Source organism: Tachypleus tridentatus, chromosome 9 (genome assembly GCF_004210375.1).
Source record: "Tachypleus tridentatus isolate NWPU-2018 chromosome 9, ASM421037v1, whole genome shotgun sequence".
Taxonomy (NCBI): Eukaryota; Metazoa; Arthropoda; class Merostomata; order Xiphosura; family Limulidae; genus Tachypleus; species Tachypleus tridentatus.
Genome location: NC_134833.1, coordinates 154,634,146 through 154,654,843, shown reverse-complemented (window position 1 = coordinate 154,654,843; position 20,698 = coordinate 154,634,146). Strand labels below are relative to the sequence as shown.

The window sequence follows — 20,698 nt, the reverse complement described above, 5'->3', positions numbered from 1 at the left end:
TTTTAACTTGACCATGAAATAACAATGAGATGAGGAATTTAAATAGATGGTTTATTGCAGTGATGGTGTAAATGGGGATTGGGAGGGAAAATTATCCCCAGATCTTGTGCAGAGGGGCACCATCTGGGGCTGGTCTCTGATATTTTAACTGTTAGGGCCACCAGAAAAGGGCATTGCCCATGGTTAAGTGAATCCTCATATCACCACTGACTCATTGACTGGTACTTTGATATTTTGGAAACCAGATAATCATTTTAAAACTCAATACAACTGAAAGTATATCTTGTTTTTAAGTTGAATGCTACAACATGCTGAGAGTTATGCATCTATGCCTGTATGTAGTTTTACAAGTATAACATACAGAGGCAATTTAAAACTCGGGAATAGAATACAATAACATCTCCACAAGACTTACTGAGCAATATTTTGAACAAATGTTTTTATTAAGGCAGAACATTTGCTTCCCTAATAATGTTTCATCATAAGGTGATATTATAGTGTTTATTTATTCTTTGTATGTGTGCACAACTCTTTTGGATATATTTCCAACTTACTATCATAATAATTCTTCCTACAGTTTTGTTTGACATGTGAATATAAAAACGTATTAGTTTGTAAGTCACAAGTAAGGCCAATGAATGTAGTTTTATTTATGGTTGAAGGTTAGTGAGTACCTTTAGTGCATAGTGAGGCTCTGTTACTATAGAATTCTGTACAAATGAACTCTAACATAATTCTAGTTGAACTAATAACATTTAATTTTATAGCTTCTAATACACGCTAATTCAGACCTGACATTACTTTTTAAAGAACATTTTTCACATAGGCCTGCGTAGCTTTAATTTGTTTTACATAAACTTTTCTCTTCACAGAGCATGATGCATAAGATTTGGTGTGTTATTACATAATTAACACAGTACCCTAATTTAGGCTGTGTGGTACATTTTGCTAATGTAACACAGCTGTAAAAAACGAAATGTTTATCAGATGTTAATAGATACGTTATGCTATAAACTATGAAACAGACCTGCAATAATTACTTATGCATTTAAATATGAATGATTGAAATAAAACGAATGAAACAATATACTAGTCATAAAAATACTGTGAATGTTTAAAAATCTTAAACCAGTAGTAGCAAATAATGTAAAAAGTGTGCAATTTAAAACCTGAACTCTTACAGTATTGGTTTCGGTCCTCCAATACTCATTCCAGAATGCTATGTGAAAAGAACTTAATTCAGTAGTTTTCAGTGTTGTCTTATGTTAGTTTACTAATAAATCTTTATTGGTCAGTTATGTATCCATGATGTATTACATTATTGAGTGTAGTGTGTAAATACAGTGTTAAATATATCACTCATGTTTCACCTGTAGTACAGAGAACATTATCTGAATGTTAGACAATACAGCTTGAGCATATAGCTGTACATGTCATATTTTGCTCAGTAAGTAAACACTATTTTTGTCGGTTCATATTTCGAGTAACTGTTATAACCTGTATAAATAGCAGTATGAACTTTTGATGTGTGTTATTGGTTGGAAAGTTTTAAAGTTACTATGGTTAGCCCTTACATAACTGTGTAAACACATTGTATATCTAATAATAGTCCATTAACAGAATAAAAACAGCTTAAAGTTAACAATGTACCTTCAACATTCTGAGGAATAAGACTCCATTGTATATATAGTGTTGTGGGTAATGAAAACTTTGGACACCAGGTGATATGCTTAGTTGAAATATATTAAACCCTTAAAATGAGGCAGCTACTTGCATCTTGCTCATTACTTGTATGTTCACCAAGTCAGACTGTGTATTTTAATCACTGAAAGCACGACCAGTCTTCTAAACAAATTAATAATATATATCTGTACTTGTCAATAAAAATAAATGTTTACTACTACTAGTGAATTGTTTTCTTTAAAGTACACATCTATGAAATATATAGTAAAATGTCCAGATGTTACATTCTTTGTGGTTTCTGATGACATTAAAAACTTTTCTTAATGTTATTCTTCAAAATACTTTTGATTTCATGATTTCTCACCTGACATATTTTTTAGCTCTGGTTAGTTTTGCTGAACTGTGATTTTTTCCTTTCTTATCATATAAACACATTTAAATCCAGCTAATATAAGAATCTCCAGTGTTGTTGCAACATCATGAGTAACCTCTTTGACCTTGATAAGAAAATGTCCAATTTATGAATTACACGTACAACTCCCCACTACTGTACAGATCCTGAACCACAAGCTGTTACACTTAAAGGCTTAACAACACAAGACTTCCTAAACTACTTGGAGTGCATCTTGGGTTCACTTTACAAGGTTTAAACCTGTTTACCTACTATTGTGAAATTTCCAAAGCAAGCAACTGAATGCCCAATGACTTTACCACATAACACAGAGTTAACTTACAATTACCGTGAGAACTTTATTAAGCTAATTCCTGGTGGAATACACAAGCTTGACTGGATTAAAAGAGAGAACCTTTCCACCAACAAACACTAACTGGAAGCTAAAACCTAGATTATTAAAGTTGTAATTGTAATATTCAAAACAGCAAAAACACAGAATTCACAGATAAATTAAGACACATTTAAACAGTATTGACTCTGACTAGGTTAGACTGCTCGATCAGTTTATTGTATACATTGTTCATTCTAGAGTTTATTTTAAATTTCCACCCTATCACAAGACTTAAGGTACACAAGTCTTTTCCTAACTGCACACGTCCACAATTAATATTTAAGCTACACCTAAATGAGAAAATAAATTTCTTAAACACGGTCCAGCTAAATAAACTTGGTTCATATTTTGAAAAGGATAATCTCTACATTTGAAAGAAAATGAAAGAGTAAGGAAGAGACCTAACATATAAGTAACAATGGAAGAAAGAACAAATACATGCATAAATACATACTTTATTAACGAGATTCAGTAGTCATTCCCACAATTGTTCTTACATTTGGAATATTTAATAGCAGATGTTTTGTTCGTATGAGTCAAATCACTGATGAACATTAAGAGGTTTATGTTTCAGTCAAGAGTTAACACTTTCTGCAATATGGAATCTACTGCATGAAGCTGTTGTTTTATTATTTCTGTGAGACCAAGCATGCTATATGGTTGTTTTCAGATTAGTGGTAGTTATGGGATATATTCAGTTACTCAGTTGATTTTCAGTGAATGTAAGTTTATCCATTAGTTGTGGTACCATCAGCTAGCATGTTTATGAACTTAGGCCCACAACTGTATAGAAATGACAGCAACTTGTAACAAATGCCAAGGAAGAAATAATTGATATGTTATTGTTACATGTATTGAATCTTGCATTATTTGTCATATAATTTAAATAACCTGTCAACAATAAAGCATGTTACAATAAGGAACAAATAATTGATATGTTATTGTTACATGTATTGAATCTTGCATTATATTTGTCATATAATTTAAATAACCTGTCAACAATAAAACATGTTACAATAAGGAACAAATAATTGATATGTTATTGTTACATGTATTGAATCTTGCATTATATTTGTCATATAATTTAAATAACCTGTCAACAATAAAACATGTTACAATAAGGAACAAATAATTGATATGTTATTGTTACATGTATTGAATCTTGCATTATTTGTCATATAATTTAAATAACCTGTCAACAATAAAGCATGTTACAATAAGGAACAAATAATTGATATGTTATTGTTACATGTATTGAATCTTGCATTATATTTGTCATATAATTTAAATAACCTGTCAACAATAAAGCATGTTACAATAAGGAACAAATAATTGATATGTTATTGTTACATGTATTGAATCTTGCATTATATTTGTCATATAATTTAAATAACCTGTCAACAATAAAGCATGTTACAATAAGGAACAAATAATTGATATGTTATTGTTACATGTATTGAATCTTGCATTATATTTGTCATATAATTTAAATAACCTGTCAACAATAAAGCATGTTACAATAAGGAACAAATAATTGATATGTTATTGTTACATGTATTGAATCTTGCATTATATTTGTCATATAATTTAAATAACCTGTCAACAATAAAGCATGTTACAATAAGGAACAAATAATTGATATGTTATTGTTACATGTATTGAATCTTGCATTATATTTGTCATATAATTTAAATAACCTGTCAACAATAAAGCATGTTACAATAAGGAACAAATAATTGATATGTTATTGTTACATGTATTGAATCTTGCATTATATTTGTCATATAATTTAAATAACCTGTCAACAATAAAGCATGTTACAATAAGGAACAAATAATTGATATGTTATTGTTACATGTATTGAATCTTGCATTATATTTGTCATATAATTTAAATAACCTGTCAACAATAAAGCATGTTACAACATATAAATGTATTTCTAAGATTTATACACATCATTAAGTATGCTTGAAGTAAGACTAGAAAGGTTTCCTTGACATCAAATGAAACTGAAGTTTAATGGCCAAGATCTGAATGGCTTATTTTGTAATTACTACACAGTTCTACCCTCACTATGGTCCTGTTTGGGTTCCATTCAAGTGGACAAAGCACTTGACTGTGAAGGTGTGTTATATGACTAGACGGAGATGGTATTTTACACATGATATATTGAACTGTGATGTCTGGTTTCACACCACTTGTATATTACACTGACAATGTCACATACTTGACAGTCAAGATGGCTCCATGTCAGTAGTTTAACCAAAATTTGAAACTGGTATATGAAGCTCTGGACTAGGAATATTGGGACACAATCCATGTTTTCCCACTTTAGGTTTTGGAAGATCACAAGGACAACTCTGAAGAGGTAGGGAATAAAAGTACTCATGTTCCAGTGCCTGTTAAATACATGAATATACATCACTTGGAACAAAAACAGAGTCGGTTAGATAAGAACATTTAGAGCAGCGGTAATAAAGGTAAATATTTTATATTTATTCATTACAAGTATTACACCTACTATGTTAATAAACAAGAGTGCTTTATACAGTTAAAATCCACATATGTGTGAAAACAAAAATGTAGTACACCATGAAACAGCTGTATTTTACAAAACTATCACCACAGTTCTGTTACCACTAAAGCAAACAAACATAACAGTGTAATAGGTTTTTCACAAACTTAAAATATATTCACCCAATTCATAATTCAGAAAGGCACTAACACTTTCTACCTAGTCATCACTCAATATATCACTATAGAACAAGTGGCAAAGACAAAGTAAGGGTTAGACAGGCCTGGGGCTAAATTTTTCTACAAGGCCTATTATGTTTGCAGCTAAAAACTAAAGTAAAATAAACAACTGACTCTCATAATGAACTGCCTTATTCTGCCTCCAACCACATTAAAATTACTGATTACAGCAACGTTACTCAGCCTTAAGAATCACAGACAATAACTCTGGTTTTTCATAACCTTAAACTTTTTACACTAAATGAACTAGTTTGCAGGATCCAAGTTTTGAACATGTCATTTTGTGGCAAGACTGTAAGGTTTCATAAAATAACTTAGCAAGAAGTATTATACTGAAGGCTAGTTTCATGGAAACTAAAGATAAGACTGATGCATATATGAATTTTAATTATCCAGAGAGGGTTTGAATTATGTGTCCAAAACACTTTAATAACCGAGGGTCATTCCATGTCAAATCATCCAGATTTTGGGAAATTTTCCAGGTGACCCCCTCAAGTAAACAATATATGGTCAAAGGATGCTTTAAAAAATTTATAACTCAAAAGGTAGGTTGAACACCATCCTGATTGTTTTTGTAAATCATATTCAGAGATGTAAGAATATATGGTAAAACCTGAAAAGGCTGAATAACTGGTGACATGGTCAAACTGTGGCCTGAAGTAGGGCTATTTTTAGCTAAATCATAAAAATTTGCATGCAGCTAGATTTGTTTGCAGGAGATCTAACAGATTTTTAATTACAACAATTGCTGATTTATCAACTGATATGTTATAGGAAATTAGAAAAAAAAATCAGCTTTGTGTCATATTAAGTCTTAGAGCTATGGCTTATTAAATAAACCAATGTTTTTTATGATTTTGGGTTGTCAGGTGATTTTACAGCCTCACTATACAAATCCTAAGAGAGATAAACTTGGTTTGAGACCATTTTGGAATTCTGTGAGATTCATTCAGTCAGTGTAGCAAATTTCAGCCTTCTACCACCATTACTCTTGCAGCTTTAAGCAGCCAAAGTTGTCTGAAAATGAATTTGCCAAAAATAACATAAAATTAACTAAATTTTACAGGGCTGTAAACCAGAAACTATTAGAGATATTGATCTAATATTTGGTAGTTTTTCATTATATGGGTAGATGAGCACATGTGAATTTTTTCAAGGCATTCTGTGGGGGTCACCTGCAGCCCCTTGGATGATTTGACATGGAGTGACCCTGGAGCACTATGACATATAGAACACTATAATTATGTTTCATTATTCAATGGTATACCTGAAAATGAAATCAATAACATATGGGCTTAATATATTCTTTCATTTGTTACACCCTCTGTGCTCAGGCTATATTTTTTTATGTTTACCTTTGATGAAAAAACTGTGATATTGTCATTAAACATAATAAACTGGCACAATTGCATAAACTAATTCAGTTTACTATATGCTGAATTAAAAATGGATATAATACCTTTGCCACTTTCTCATGAATGACTTCTGCAGTAACATTAATAAATTACTTTGCTCTATTGCCATTACTGCAATTTGAAATCAGATGTACTCCATATTATGTGTACACTTTAACAAGAGTTTTGAATACCAATAGCAACTGTTCATCTATAGCTAGCAAGTAAGTTGCTTTAATAAGCTCCTGTATGTCTCAGCTTTGGCATGAAGAGTTATAATTATTAGAGACTGAAGAGTGGTGCTAGTATTAAGAAGAGTTAAGGCAACCTTTCAAAGTTTTAAAAAAAGAAGTGTATAAATTCTGCATAACCTACACTGTAAAAAAAAATCAAAGTTAGAATTAATAAAATAAATGTGCAGGAGAAGCTGCTAATGGTATAATTGTTTGGACTATTATTCTTGTCTCTTTATTACATATTATTTTCATAAATTTAAACAAATGAATTCTTCAGTTATCGCTAGATGTAATATCCCTTGTTTTTCTTCTTTTTTGTATGTGTCACAAACAACAACCTTATGATCCTAGGGTCAGTAGTTTGGACCCTGGTAATTCCACAAAAGCTGTCTGGTTTGTGACACATACAAACAGAAAGTCTGATGTTACACCTAACAGTGGCTGGAGAATTCACTGATCGAAACATTGTCAGATATCAGAACATAATAATATGTTACACCTAACAGTGGCTGGAGAATTCACTGATCAAACATTGTCAGATATCAGAACATAATAATATGTTACACCTAACAGTGGCTGGAGAATTCACTGATCGAAACATTGTCAGATATCAGAACATAATAATATGTTACACCTAACAGTGGCTGGAGAATTCACTGATCGAAACATTGTCAGATATCAGAACATAATAATATGTTACACCTAACAGTGGCTGGAGAATTCACTGATCGAAACATTGTCAGATATCAGAACATAATAATATGTTACACCTAACAGTGGCTGGAGAATTCACTGATCAAACATTGTCAGATATCAGAACATAATAATATGTTACACCTAACAGTGGCTGGAGAATTCACTGATCGAAACATTGTCAGATATCAGAACATAATAATATGTTACACCTAACAGTGGCTGGAGAATTCACTGATCGAAACATTGTCAGATATCAGAACATAATAATATGTTACACCTAACAGTGGCTGGAGAATTCACTGATCGAAACATTGTCAGATATCAGAACATAATAATATGTTACACCTAACAGTGGCTGGAGAATTCACTGATCGAAACATTGTCAGATATCAGAACATAATAATATGTTACACCTAACAGTGGCTGGAGAATTCACTGATCGAAACATTGTCAGATATCAGAACATAATAATATGTTACACCTAACAGTGGCTGGAGAATTCACTGATCGAAACATTGTCAGATATCAGAACATAATAATATGTTACACCTAACAGTGGCTGGAGAATTCACTGATCGAAACATTGTCAGATATCAGAACATAATAATATGTTACACCTAACAGTGGCTGGAGAATTCACTGATCGAAACATTGTCAGATATCAGAACATAATAATATGTTACACCTAACAGTGGCTGGAGAATTCACTGATCGAAACATTGTCAGATATCAGAACATAATAATATGTTACACCTAACAGTGGCTGGAGAATTCACTGATCGAAACATTGTCAGATATCAGAACATAATAATATGTTACACCTAACAGTGGCTGGAGAATTCACTGATCGAAACATTGTCAGATATCAGAACATAATAATATGTTACACCTAACAGTGGCTGGAGAATTCACTGATCGAAACATTGTCAGATATCAGAACATAATAATATGTTACACCTAACAGTGGCTGGAGAATTCACTGATCGAAACATTGTCAGATATCAGAACATAATAATATGTTACACCTAACAGTGGCTGGAGAATTCACTGATCGAAACATTGTCAGATATCAGAACATAATAATATGTTACACCTAACAGTGGCTGGAGAATTCACTGATCGAAACATTGTCAGATATCAGAACATAATAATATGTTACACCTAACAGTGGCTGGAGAATTCACTGATCGAAACATTGTCAGATATCAGAACATAATAATATGTTACACCTAACAGTGGCTGGAGAATTCACTGATCGAAACATTGTCAGATATCAGAACATAATAATATGTTACACCTAACAGTGGCTGGAGAATTCACTGATCGAAACATTGTCAGATATCAGAACATAATAATATGTTACACCTAACAGTGGCTGGAGAATTCACTGATCGAAACATTGTCAGATATCAGAACATAATAATATGTTACACCTAACAGTGGCTGGAGAATTCACTGATTGAAACATTGTCAGATATCAGAACATAATAATATGTTACACCTAACAGTGGCTGGAGAATTCACTGATCGAAACATTGTCAGATATCAGAACATAATAATATGTTACACCTAACAGTGGCTGGAGAATTCACTGATCGAAACATTGTCAGATATCAGAACATAATAATATGTTACACCTAACAGTGGCTGGAGAATTCACTGATCGAAACATTGTCAGATATCAGAACATAATAATATGTTACACCTAACAGTGGCTGGAGAATTCACTGATCGAAACATTGTCAGATATCAGAACATAATAATATGTTACACCTAACAGTGGCTGGAGAATTCACTGATCGAAACATTGTCAGATATCAGAACATAATAATATGTTACACCTAACAGTGGCTGGAGAATTCACTGATCGAAACATTGTCAGATATCAGAACATAATAATATGTTACACCTAACAGTGGCTGGAGAATTCACTGATCGAAACATTGTCAGATATCAGAACATAATAATATGTTACACCTAACAGTGGCTGGAGAATTCACTGATCGAAACATTGTCAGATATCAGAACATAATAATATGTTACACCTAACAGTGGCTGGAGAATTCACTGATCGAAACATTGTCAGATATCAGAACATAATAATATGTTACACCTAACAGTGGCTGGAGAATTCACTGATCGAAACATTGTCAGATATCAGAACATAATAATATGTTACACCTAACAGTGGCTGGAGAATTCACTGATCGAAACATTGTCAGATATCAGAACATAATAATATGTTACACCTAACAGTGGCTGGAGAATTCACTGATCAAACATTGTCAGATATCAGAACATAATAATATGTTACACCTAACAGTGGCTGGAGAATTCACTGATCGAAACATTGTCAGATATCAGAACATAATAATATGTTACACCTAACAGTGGCTGGAGAATTCACTGATCGAAACATTGTCAGATATCAGAACATAATAATATGTTACACCTAACAGTGGCTGGAGAATTCACTGATCGAAACATTGTCAGATATCAGAACATAATAATATGTTACACCTAACAGTGGCTGGAGAATTCACTGATCGAAACATTGTCAGATATCAGAACATAATAATATGTTACACCTAACAGTGGCTGGAGAATTCACTGATCGAAACATTGTCAGATATCAGAACATAATAATCCTACCACAACTCACTGTTCATCTCAATCATTCCATAAAACTGTAGAATCTGTATAAAAAATCATCCTAGCAACTTCTAACAGAAATTTATTAAAAATAAAATAAGAACAATCACCAAACAGATAATACTGTACATAAAAACATTTAATTGAGGTTAAGTTAGTACTTAGAAATAAAGGCAACAAAATTAGTTCTCTTAATTACCAAATAACCAAACCTAAAGTTCTAAAGTAACTTGAAATTGGTTAAAAGTACATATCATTAAGTTAGGCCTTGGGCAATAACTTATATGTGCATACAAAATCAATGACAACTTTAATGTAAGCTAAGCCTAATTCAATTGTTGAATGTGTCTTAATACACTAATAACTCTTTTGGGGTCAACCATTTTCCCTTCATTCTGCATAGATGCTTGCAACCTCCATAGAAACACATGCTTACACTGGCAATGCTTTAGTATAGTGACTATAAAGTAGGGGTAATTGCTGATACAGATGTCATTGTCAATTTGAGAAGTGAGTACAAAATGAACATATATGTTTACCTAAAACATTGTGTTTTGTAATTCAAATGGCAAGTAACAGTATATTTCTTTGTGAATTCAGTGCCATATGTATGTGTGCGAGTCTTTATATATGTAAATACACTTACCTACCTTTTGCTCACTGCACCCTTTCACTTTTTTTTTTTTTTAAGTCTTTTGTTGGATTTAATACAAATTTCACCAAATGTTTGTTGTTATAATGTTTCTTCCTAAGGGTGCCTTTGAAGAAAGAAATTCAGTTTGTCTACCAAGGTTCTGTTTGCTAAATGTTGACAATAGAACTGAGTTTCATTGGCTAAACTGAGATACGTTTACAAGTGAAAGTGAATTCAGAACCGAACTATTGCTATCTTTGATCAATATAACAGCTCTTCTGTGATGACATGCAGTTTAGGACACATTCAAATTTGTTAAATCTCTTCTCGCCATTCTAAATTTGCTAATAACTAACTAAATTTGTAGTTTTAAACATTGACACATTGTCATAGTTTCTCAGTTACAAATATTGAATGTCTATATAATACTATAATGTAGTTTTTAAATATAGCATTGCATGTTTAACGACTATTCTAAGCCAATTAAAATTAAAGTATTAGAGTTGTAGCAGCTAACGTGAGTCACTGTAGCTCTATTACATACACGAGAATACCGACAACACCTTAGTATGTTAAAATATGTATAACAATACAACAATAACAAATGTATCTCTATTAAATGTACAAGAATAGTGATAATACACTCAAATATCAAGACAATAAGTAACAAACACTATAGCTGCGTTACATAGCCAAGAATACTGAAAACACATTAAGACACACAGACCATTTTAACAGTGAACTTTAAACTTGCAACATAAAGACAAGTACTAACTTATCAACTTACTTCAGCAGCCTGAATTCTTTTATCAGAATCATACACCAAGAATTTACTCAGAAAGTCCCGAGCGATATTAGACACATCAGGAACCAGTTGTTCTAATGGTATTGCAGAATACTCTGGGAAGGAAATCTTCTTGTAATCTGGCAACTCTGTAACACCCTGGACAGACAGTGAGGAATGGACAACTTTGTCATATTTCAATCACACCTTAACATGTGGTAGATAAACTATTCTATAAACTGACAGATGTTTATGATTAAATATTTTTATGCTGGTTTTAGGAAATGTCTGACAATTTAAATACATTTATAAAACTATAAAAGGTCAAATTATTTTTCACAAAACCTTTTCAAATAGCACATAATTATAAGGGTTAGATTCAATGTGATGTACAAACCATCTCATACATAAGTAGTGTAACTTTCACTTAAGTGTATCATCTCATAATAAATGTTGAGAAAAACAAACAATCTGTGCAGTCATAAAATGTTTATTTCTCTTAAAAAGCATTTCTAAATACCTTTTTGCAAATATGTATTTAATTATATGCATCAAGAACACAAATGCACACTTAGTTACTGTTTAAACTAAAGAGGTTTTTTAGTGATTTATTTATGAGTTACATCATCAAATAAATTAATTGTTGCTTAAATAAATATCAGATAATAATAAAACAAAAAACCTTTACTTACAGGCCAACTTTGTTCATCAGGTGTTCCCAATGCTCGGAGGACAAGTGACAGTTGTTCAATATCATTATCACCCTGGAGAGACAATATAAATCATTCTAGCCTAAATCAATATATTAATTTCCTTAGAATATCTTGTACACAAAGTACTCTAAAATAATGTCTTACTGTGCAAGACACTATCAAAGTGCCATTAACAGCAGATTACAGTGGATGTGTGATTCAAATTTCGGCATCTGAATCATCTGACCTGTTAAACAGCTAAAGAACAATTTTATTAAAAGATATGGCTGATTAACACAAGATTTAGTATGAAACATCTCTTGCAAGTTCCAGAAAATTGCTAGTAGGTAGTTTTTATCACAGCAGTCAGTGAAAGATTAACTTTCATGCTAAATGACATCTTCATGGACATGCTTATCACAGTGGCCAATGAACTGTCTACCAATCTCACTGAGTGACATTTTCACACCATCTTTCAGAAGGTTCTTATCACAGTGACCTTTGGATGTTTAACTTTCTTGCTGAATGGCATATCCTCACCATCTTTCAGTTGATTCTTATCACAATGGCCTTTGGATGTTTAACATTCTTACTGAATGGCATATCCTCACCATCTTTCAGTTGATTCTTATCACAGTAGCTGATGGATGTTTAACTTTCTTGCTGAATGGCATATCCTCACCATCTTTCAGTTGATTCTTATCACAGTGGCCTTTGGATGTTTAACATTCTTACTGAATGGCATATCCTCACCATCTTTCAGTTGATTCTTATCACAGTAGCTGATGGATGTTTAACTTTCTTGCTGAATGGCATATCCTCACCATCTTTCAGTTGATTCTTATCACAGTGGCTGTTGGATGTTTAACTTTCTTGCTGAATGGCATATCCTCACCATCTTTCAGTTGATTCTTATCACAGTGGCTGTTGGATGTTTAACTTTCTTGCTGAATGGCATCTCCTCATCATCTTTCAGTTGATTCTTATCACAGTAGCTGATGGATGTTTAACTTTCTTGCTGAATGGCATATCCTCACCATCTTTCAGTTGATTCTTATCACAGTGGCCTTTGGATGTTTAACATTCTTGCTGAATGGCATATCCTCACCATCTTTCAGTTGATTCTTATCACAGTAGCTGTTGGATGTTTAACTTTCTTGCTGAATGGCATATCCTCACCATCTTTCAGTTGATTCTTATCACAGTGGCTGTTGGATGTTTAACTTTCTTGCTGAATGGCATCTCCTCACCATCTTTCAGTTGATTCTTATCACAGTGGCTGTTGGATATTTAACTTTCTTGCTGAATGGCATCTCCTCATCATCTTTCAGTTGATTCTTACCACAGTGGCTGTTGGATGTTTAACTTTGTTGCTGAATGGCATCTCCTCACCATATTTCAGTTGATTCTTATTACAGTGTCTGTTGAATGCTTAACTTTCTTGCTGAATATATTTAGTTTTCTTTCCCAGTTAATATGGCTAGGATTGTTAACAATACTTCTAATTTGCATGCAAGTTTTTTTTGTTTTTTGTTTTTAAATATATCATCAAAGAAGCAATTTCTCTTCTGCAAAGTAAGGAACTTGTATTATTCCAACATCAATGAATTGTAAAGAACCAACAATATTATCTTTACTTACACAAGTATATGAAAAATAAGTATGTTTAACTTTGAAGTCAGAAATCACTGACTGAATTCCTAAGATGAAATAAAAAATGATAAATCAACAAATAAAAACTGCAGAAACCTTGCTTCACTCATTAAAACTCAATTAATAGAGTAACGAAATTTTAGCGATAAAATCTTGCAAGTACTACTCTTAATAAACTTGATTCAGTTAGCATGGGAACATAGTAATTCACAGAATAATGTAGTAAAGGAGAAAAAGATATGATAACAACCAACACCAACATTAAGAACCTACTGCATGCAACAATGAACATTCTAGCCAATTAACCTTTGTATGAAATCCTAGTAAAACAAAAACTTCTGGGTAGAAATTTGATTTCTTGGGAAACAGTTCATGTATGGCAAACTTCTGAATAAAAATTCAACATTGAAATTCAGAAACACCATGATTAAATAAGAAGTGGTATTTCTATAGAAGGAACTGAAGAAGAAAATCAAAACAGCTAATAGCTACCTTAAATGTCATACAAGTGTGGCTCTGTTTAATTTAACACCATACAGTCAAACAAGAACAAATCTAACTAAATGGCATCGCCAAAGCATATTTTCTATAACTGTCTTTCATAATTTCTGCATAAGGTTATAAAGACCTATCTACACATGAAGGTAAAGCACCCACTTCAACTCTTCAATTAATCTTATCTTACAGAAAAGTCATTCTTATAACTCCATCACAGCCCCAAAGTTTGGTTGGTTGGTTTGGTGTTTTATGGCAGAAAGCATCTAGACTTTTTGCTGCAAACATCCAGTAAAAAGTTTAAATTAAGTAAAATTCATAAAAGTTAAGGGAACGGAACACAAAAATAGCATTAAAACCAATGTTTACATCTAGTCTACAGCAGTAAGAGAAAAAATACAGTAACACAAGTTGTAAAGAACTTTCTGTAGCATAATTGTAATTATCATAACTAACCAGGAAGACTAGCAGGTAAGTACAAAAACCACTGTCAGTCACCAAGTTTGCCATTCCAACACTGGTTCAGAGTTATTTAACATTATGGCCATTTTAAAAAAATAAAGTAATAAAAGTTTTAAAAGACTTGTAGCAAAATTTTAATTATAACTCACCAGGAAGACTAAATGGTAAGTTCAAATAGCAGCGTTAGTCACCTGAAGTTGGCCTTTCCAGTCGTGGTTTCGAGTTATTTAATGCTACAGCCACTTTCTAATTTCAAATTGAACTACATGAATTTTGATTCTTAAAAGAGAATTACATTAAAAAAAGGTCTAATGTAAAAATTAAAAAAACTTAAATAGCATTAAAAAGATTAATGGCCTTTAAAAAACTAAAATCATTTCCAAGGTGAACAGTGTCACCATCACCATTAACACTGTCTAATGTTATGGATAAACCTTGGGATAAAACATGTTTAAAATGGTGCCATTGTTGACAGTCATGGCAACAGCAAGACAGTAAAATATGGCTTATTGTAACCTGAGTGTTACACAGACAACACATTGGTGTATCAGTCCCAGATAAAGGAACACAATGAGTTAAAAAACTGTGGCCAATGCATGGTCTAGTTAGAAAAACAGAGCCAAGCCTTGAATACAGAACCATAGTCCATGAATGGAACAGGCACAGCAGTGATATTGCCAGAGCAGATAACATTTAGCTACTGTGTCAGCGACCTCATTCCCGCAAATACCAACGTGGCCCGGTATCCACAAAAACTGGATAGAAGTAGATGTTAAAGAGAAATGGGCCAGTCAGTTTGGAATATTGGCGAGAACATGGTGTGAACTAATGTGAAGCGATTCCAGACCAGTAGAGAACTAAGCGAGTCATTATAAATAGTGCAGTTTGAGTACTGCTTAGTGTCTGTGTGATCCAGGGCAAGAGAAATGGCATCCAGTTCAGCAGTGAACACAGAAAGCTGTAGAGGGGATTCCGCTTGCAACCCCCGAACCAAAACAAACCATGGCAGAGCCCACACAGTCACCTGATTTTGAACCATCTGAATAAATAGGAATGGAAGGATGGTTTGAAAGATGTTCAGCAAATAACAGATAGTATTTCTAATTGGGAAGATTTGCTTTCCTTAGATGACTTAAAGATAGGTCACATTTGGGAACTGTAAGAAGCCATGGAGGGATGGGCTGACCAGTGGATACAGCAATGTTATCCGAGGATAGACCCAATTCAACCAACTGCACATGAATACAAAAGCCAAAAGGAGAAATGGCAGATCGTCTGTTCTGAAAAAGTATGGTCCACCATGGAAGGAAAACACAATCCAAAGTGGGATGCTTTGGTAAGAAATGAAGTTTCAAAACATATTGTATAGACAGTTGCAAACAGCAGAGGTGTAAAGAAGGTTCATGAGGCTCTGTGTATAAGCTATGAACTGGAGAAGTGCGGAAAGCTCCGGTGCAGAGGCAAAGTCATTGATGATGAATGGGGTCCAGCTTCTTTAAGGCCTAGGTCCTGGAACGGCCATAGACCAGTGATTCATAGTTGAGTTTTGTCTGAATAAGAGTGCAACATAGCTTTAGCACAGAACATTGATCTGTTCCCCAAATGGTGGAAGAGAGGACACAGAGGATGTTCAGTGCTCTTCCTGGCCATCAGAGAGTAACACCAAGAGGAGGACAGAATTATATTGCCCACTGACCTTTCAAATCTTGTCCCAAATGACTTTGGAACTGATGGTAAAAGATATGACAGTTGCAAACTTAATCCAAGATTCCTTCTGGCTTTGACGTCTTACCTACAAAGTATATGAAAGATTGGTTGGTTGGTTGATTTAGTGTTTTATGGCACAAAACAGTTAGGCTATCTGTGCCAAACGTCCAGTAAAAAGGGAAAAATAAAGTCAATGTAGTAAAATTCATAAAAGGAAATGAAGGTGAAACAAAACAGCATTGAAAAACAGAAAAACTATAAAACCAATGTTGACACCTAGCTACAATGTTAAGAGAGAAAGCAGAGTAAGAGAAGTTGTAAAGTACTTTCTGTAACATAATGGTAATGATCATAACCCGCCAGGAAGACTAACAGGCAAGTCACCTGAAGTTGGTCTTTCCAGTCCTGGATCTGGGTTGTGTGTCATTATGGCCAGTACCAAAAGGTAAAGTAATAAAAATGTTAAAAGACATGCAGCAAAATTGTAATAACAACTCGCCAGGACAACTAATGGGTAGTTCAAATGGATAGTTCAAACAGCAGCGTTAGTCACCTGAAGTTGGCCTTTCCAGTCCTGGTGTCGAGTGATTTAATGTTTTGGCCATTTTCCAATTTGAGATTGAACTAGAGAGAATGAGACTCTTAAAAGGGAACCACAATTAAAAAGGTGTAATGAATAAATATCAAACACTTAAATGACTTTGAAAAGATTAATGGCCATTATAAAACTAAATACTTTATCAAGGTGGATAGTGTCACCATCACCAATAACACTGTCTAATGTTGTGGACAAACCTTGGTACAAAACATGTTTAAAATAGTGCCGTTGTTGAGAGTCATAATGATGGCAAGAAAGTAAAATGTGGCTTACAGTGATTTGACTGTTACACAGACTACACACTGGTGCATCAGTTCCATATAATAGAAAACGATGAGTTAAAAAACTGTGACCAATGCACAGTCTAGTTAGAACAACTTCCTCCTTCCTAACTTTACGGAAGCTAGACGGCCAAAGTCCAATATAGGGTTTTATTTGGAAAATAAAAGTTGACTGCCAGCTAGCATGGAGCTGAGCCTTGAATACAGGACCATAGTCCATGTATGGAATAGGCACAGTGGTGATAGTGCCAGAACAGAGATTTAGCTGCCGTGTCTGCAAGCTCATTCCCGCGAACACCAATGTGGCTTGGTATGCAGAAAAACTAGATAAAAGTAGATGTTAATGAAAAATGGGTCAGTCGGTCTTGAATATCAGCGAGAACAGGGTGTGAGCCAACGTGAAGCAATTCCAGGGCCAGTACAGAACTAAGCAAGTCAGTTGCTTTTAAATAGTGCAGTTGGAGTACTGATTAGATTCAATATGATCTAGGGCAAGAGAAATGGCGTACAGTTCAGCAGTGAATACGGAAGCTGTAGAAGGGATTCTGCGTGCAACCACCGAACTGCAACAAACCATGGCAGAGCCCACAGAGTCACCTGATTTAGAATTATCCGTATAAATTGGAATGGAAAGATTGTTCGAAAGATGTTCAGTAAATGAAAGACGATACTTCCAATCTGGAGTATCTGCCTTTCTCAGATGTCTTAAAGAAAGGTTACATTTGGGGACTGCAATAAGTCGTGTTGGGATGGGCTGACCAGTGGATTCTACAATGTTATCCAAGGACAGACCCAATTCATCCAATTGCACCTGGATGCAAAGGTCAAAAGGAGTAATGGCAGATTGTCTATTCTGAAAAAGTATGGCCCACCGAGGAAGGAAAACACATCCCCAGGTGGGATGCTTTGGTAAGGAGCGAAGTTTCGAAGAATACAGTAAAGATAGTTGCAAATGGCAAAGGTGCAGAGAAGGTTCACAAGATTCTACATATAAGCTCTGAACTGGGGAGGTGCGGAAAGCCCCAGTGCAGAGTCGAAGTCCTTGATGATGAATGGGGTCCAGCATCTTTAAGGCCGGGGGTCTGGCAGAGCCATAGACCATTGATCCATAATCGAGTTTCGATCGAATAAGAGCACGATATACCTTTAACATAGAACATCGATCAGCTCCCCAACTGGTTATAGAGAGGACACGGAGGATGTTCATTGCTCTTGTGCATTTGACCCGTAGCTGCTTTAACTGTGGTATAAAGGTCAGCTTACAGTCAAAGATAAGCCCCAAGAACTTGGTCTCAGGGATCACTGGCAGAGAAACTTCATCAATACGGAGTTCAGGATCAGGGTGAATACCCCATTGGCAGCAAAAAGTACATGCAAACGATTTTAGAGAGAGAGAAATTAAAGCCGTTTGCCGTGGTTCACTTCAGTACACGATTGAGGGCAGTTTGTAGTTGCCGCTCATTATATCTCATTTTTGACGACTGACACGAGATGTAAAAGTCGTCGACATAGAGCCCGTTTGCAACAGTGAGAGGGACTTGTTCAGTGATGGCATTAATCTTTATAAAGAAAAGTGTGACACTCAAAATAGAGTGTCTCGCGTACAAGAATCACTGAACAACGTCTCAACATGGAGTAACAAGTGGAGAGTTGTGTTAAATCCAACTAAAACACAAGCAATCACCTTCTACAGGAAATTAAAAAAACAAAGAAACAATCTAGGAAAAATAAAATTATCACTCGGAAATACGACCATTAACATGAGCAAAAACATCACATTCCTTGGCATCACTTTCAACACAAAACTAACATGGAAAAAAACATGTTAACAATATACACTCATCAATTAGAAAATGGATTTCACACCTAATGACCCTAACCAGTAGACAATCGAAATGTTCACCAAACACCATTATCCAAATATACAAGGCTTACATCCGTCCACTAATAGAGTATGGATGTCAAGTAACATACAATATGTCAAACAACACACTCCAGAAAATCCAAGTTCAACAGAACAGAATACTAAGATCTGCATTCAGTCTACCGTCATTCACGCCAGTAAATTATATACATCAAATCAGTAACTTACCAACACTAAGAAATAGACTAACGGAAACATCACACAAATATTATCTAAAAGCAGAAAACAGAAACAAACTAACAGCATCACTATACAAATTAACTAGTGCACCAACAAAATACATTATACCTTAACAACATATTTCAAAAATAACAAATTACACAACAAAGTATCTAAAGAACTAAACTCATGTTAATAATATGTATTCTCTTTTTCAGATATCGGGCACAGGACAGGCAAAACTTTAGAGCCTGTCCTGTGAAAATGGGTTTTCGGGGCACTCCCATTTCCCCCCACAGCAAAAACTTAGGCATTGGATTTTTAGATCCCAGCACAGGCAACTTTATTGCCAGACCCTGAGTCGGGTCGTTTGAGTTCATGTTCATATTTACTTTGACTTCTGCCTTTCGGGACGGGACCTGGCCGTTCTCTCTGGTGCTGCCTTTGCCTCGGTCTAGGATAACATTAGTAATGACCTCCCTCACCCAAAAAAAAAAAAAAAAGAGTCCAGAATTATTTAATAAATAAATAAATAAAACTAAACCTAATAACCTTTCACGAAAAGGGGACGAAGAGGAACCACAAGGTTCCTGAACACCCCAGTTGGAGAGAGAATTCTTACGATTTCTCTCTCTCTAAACTAAACCCCTACCACGTTAGTTTGCGTTTGCATTCAAAATAGAGCCCTGAGGGACCCCAAGTTCCTGTAGAAAAGAACGGGAAAGTGTCGAATCCACACGAACTTGGAATCTCCTGTCCATTAAAAAATTTTTTACAAACATGATTAAATGGCCATGTGACCCATATATATGGAGGTCTCGCAAAATGCCATACTCCATGTTGTGTCATAAGCCTTCTTAATGTCAACAACTATTGATACAAGGTGTTGTCATTCGAGAAAGGCTTCTGTGATTGATGTTTCAAGTCGAATTAGGTGGTCTGTGGTGGAGTGCTGTTGTCCGAACCCACACTGAGTGGGCAAGAGGAGGTTGTTTGATTTGAAGAGCCAAACAAGATGAGCATTAACCATCCTCTCCGAGGTCTTACAGAGATAGCTCGTCAAAGCAATTGGACGGTAATTTAAGGAATTTTGGGATCTTTCCCAGGCT

General features: G+C 34.4%; 1 protein-coding gene across 1 annotated transcript in view; it reads right to left on the bottom strand.

The window, feature by feature from the left end:
* Window positions 1-734: 734 nt before the first annotated feature.
* LOC143226713 (cyclin-dependent kinase 20-like) overlaps window positions 735-20,698 on the bottom strand; it is a 35,905-nt gene continuing 15,941 nt past the window's right edge. The window contains 3 exon segments of the mRNA XM_076458076.1: window positions 735-4,867; window positions 11,622-11,777; window positions 12,311-12,382. Coding sequence (XP_076314191.1) covers window positions 4,727-4,867; window positions 11,622-11,777; window positions 12,311-12,382 — 369 coding nt within the window. The 3' untranslated portion in view covers window positions 735-4,726.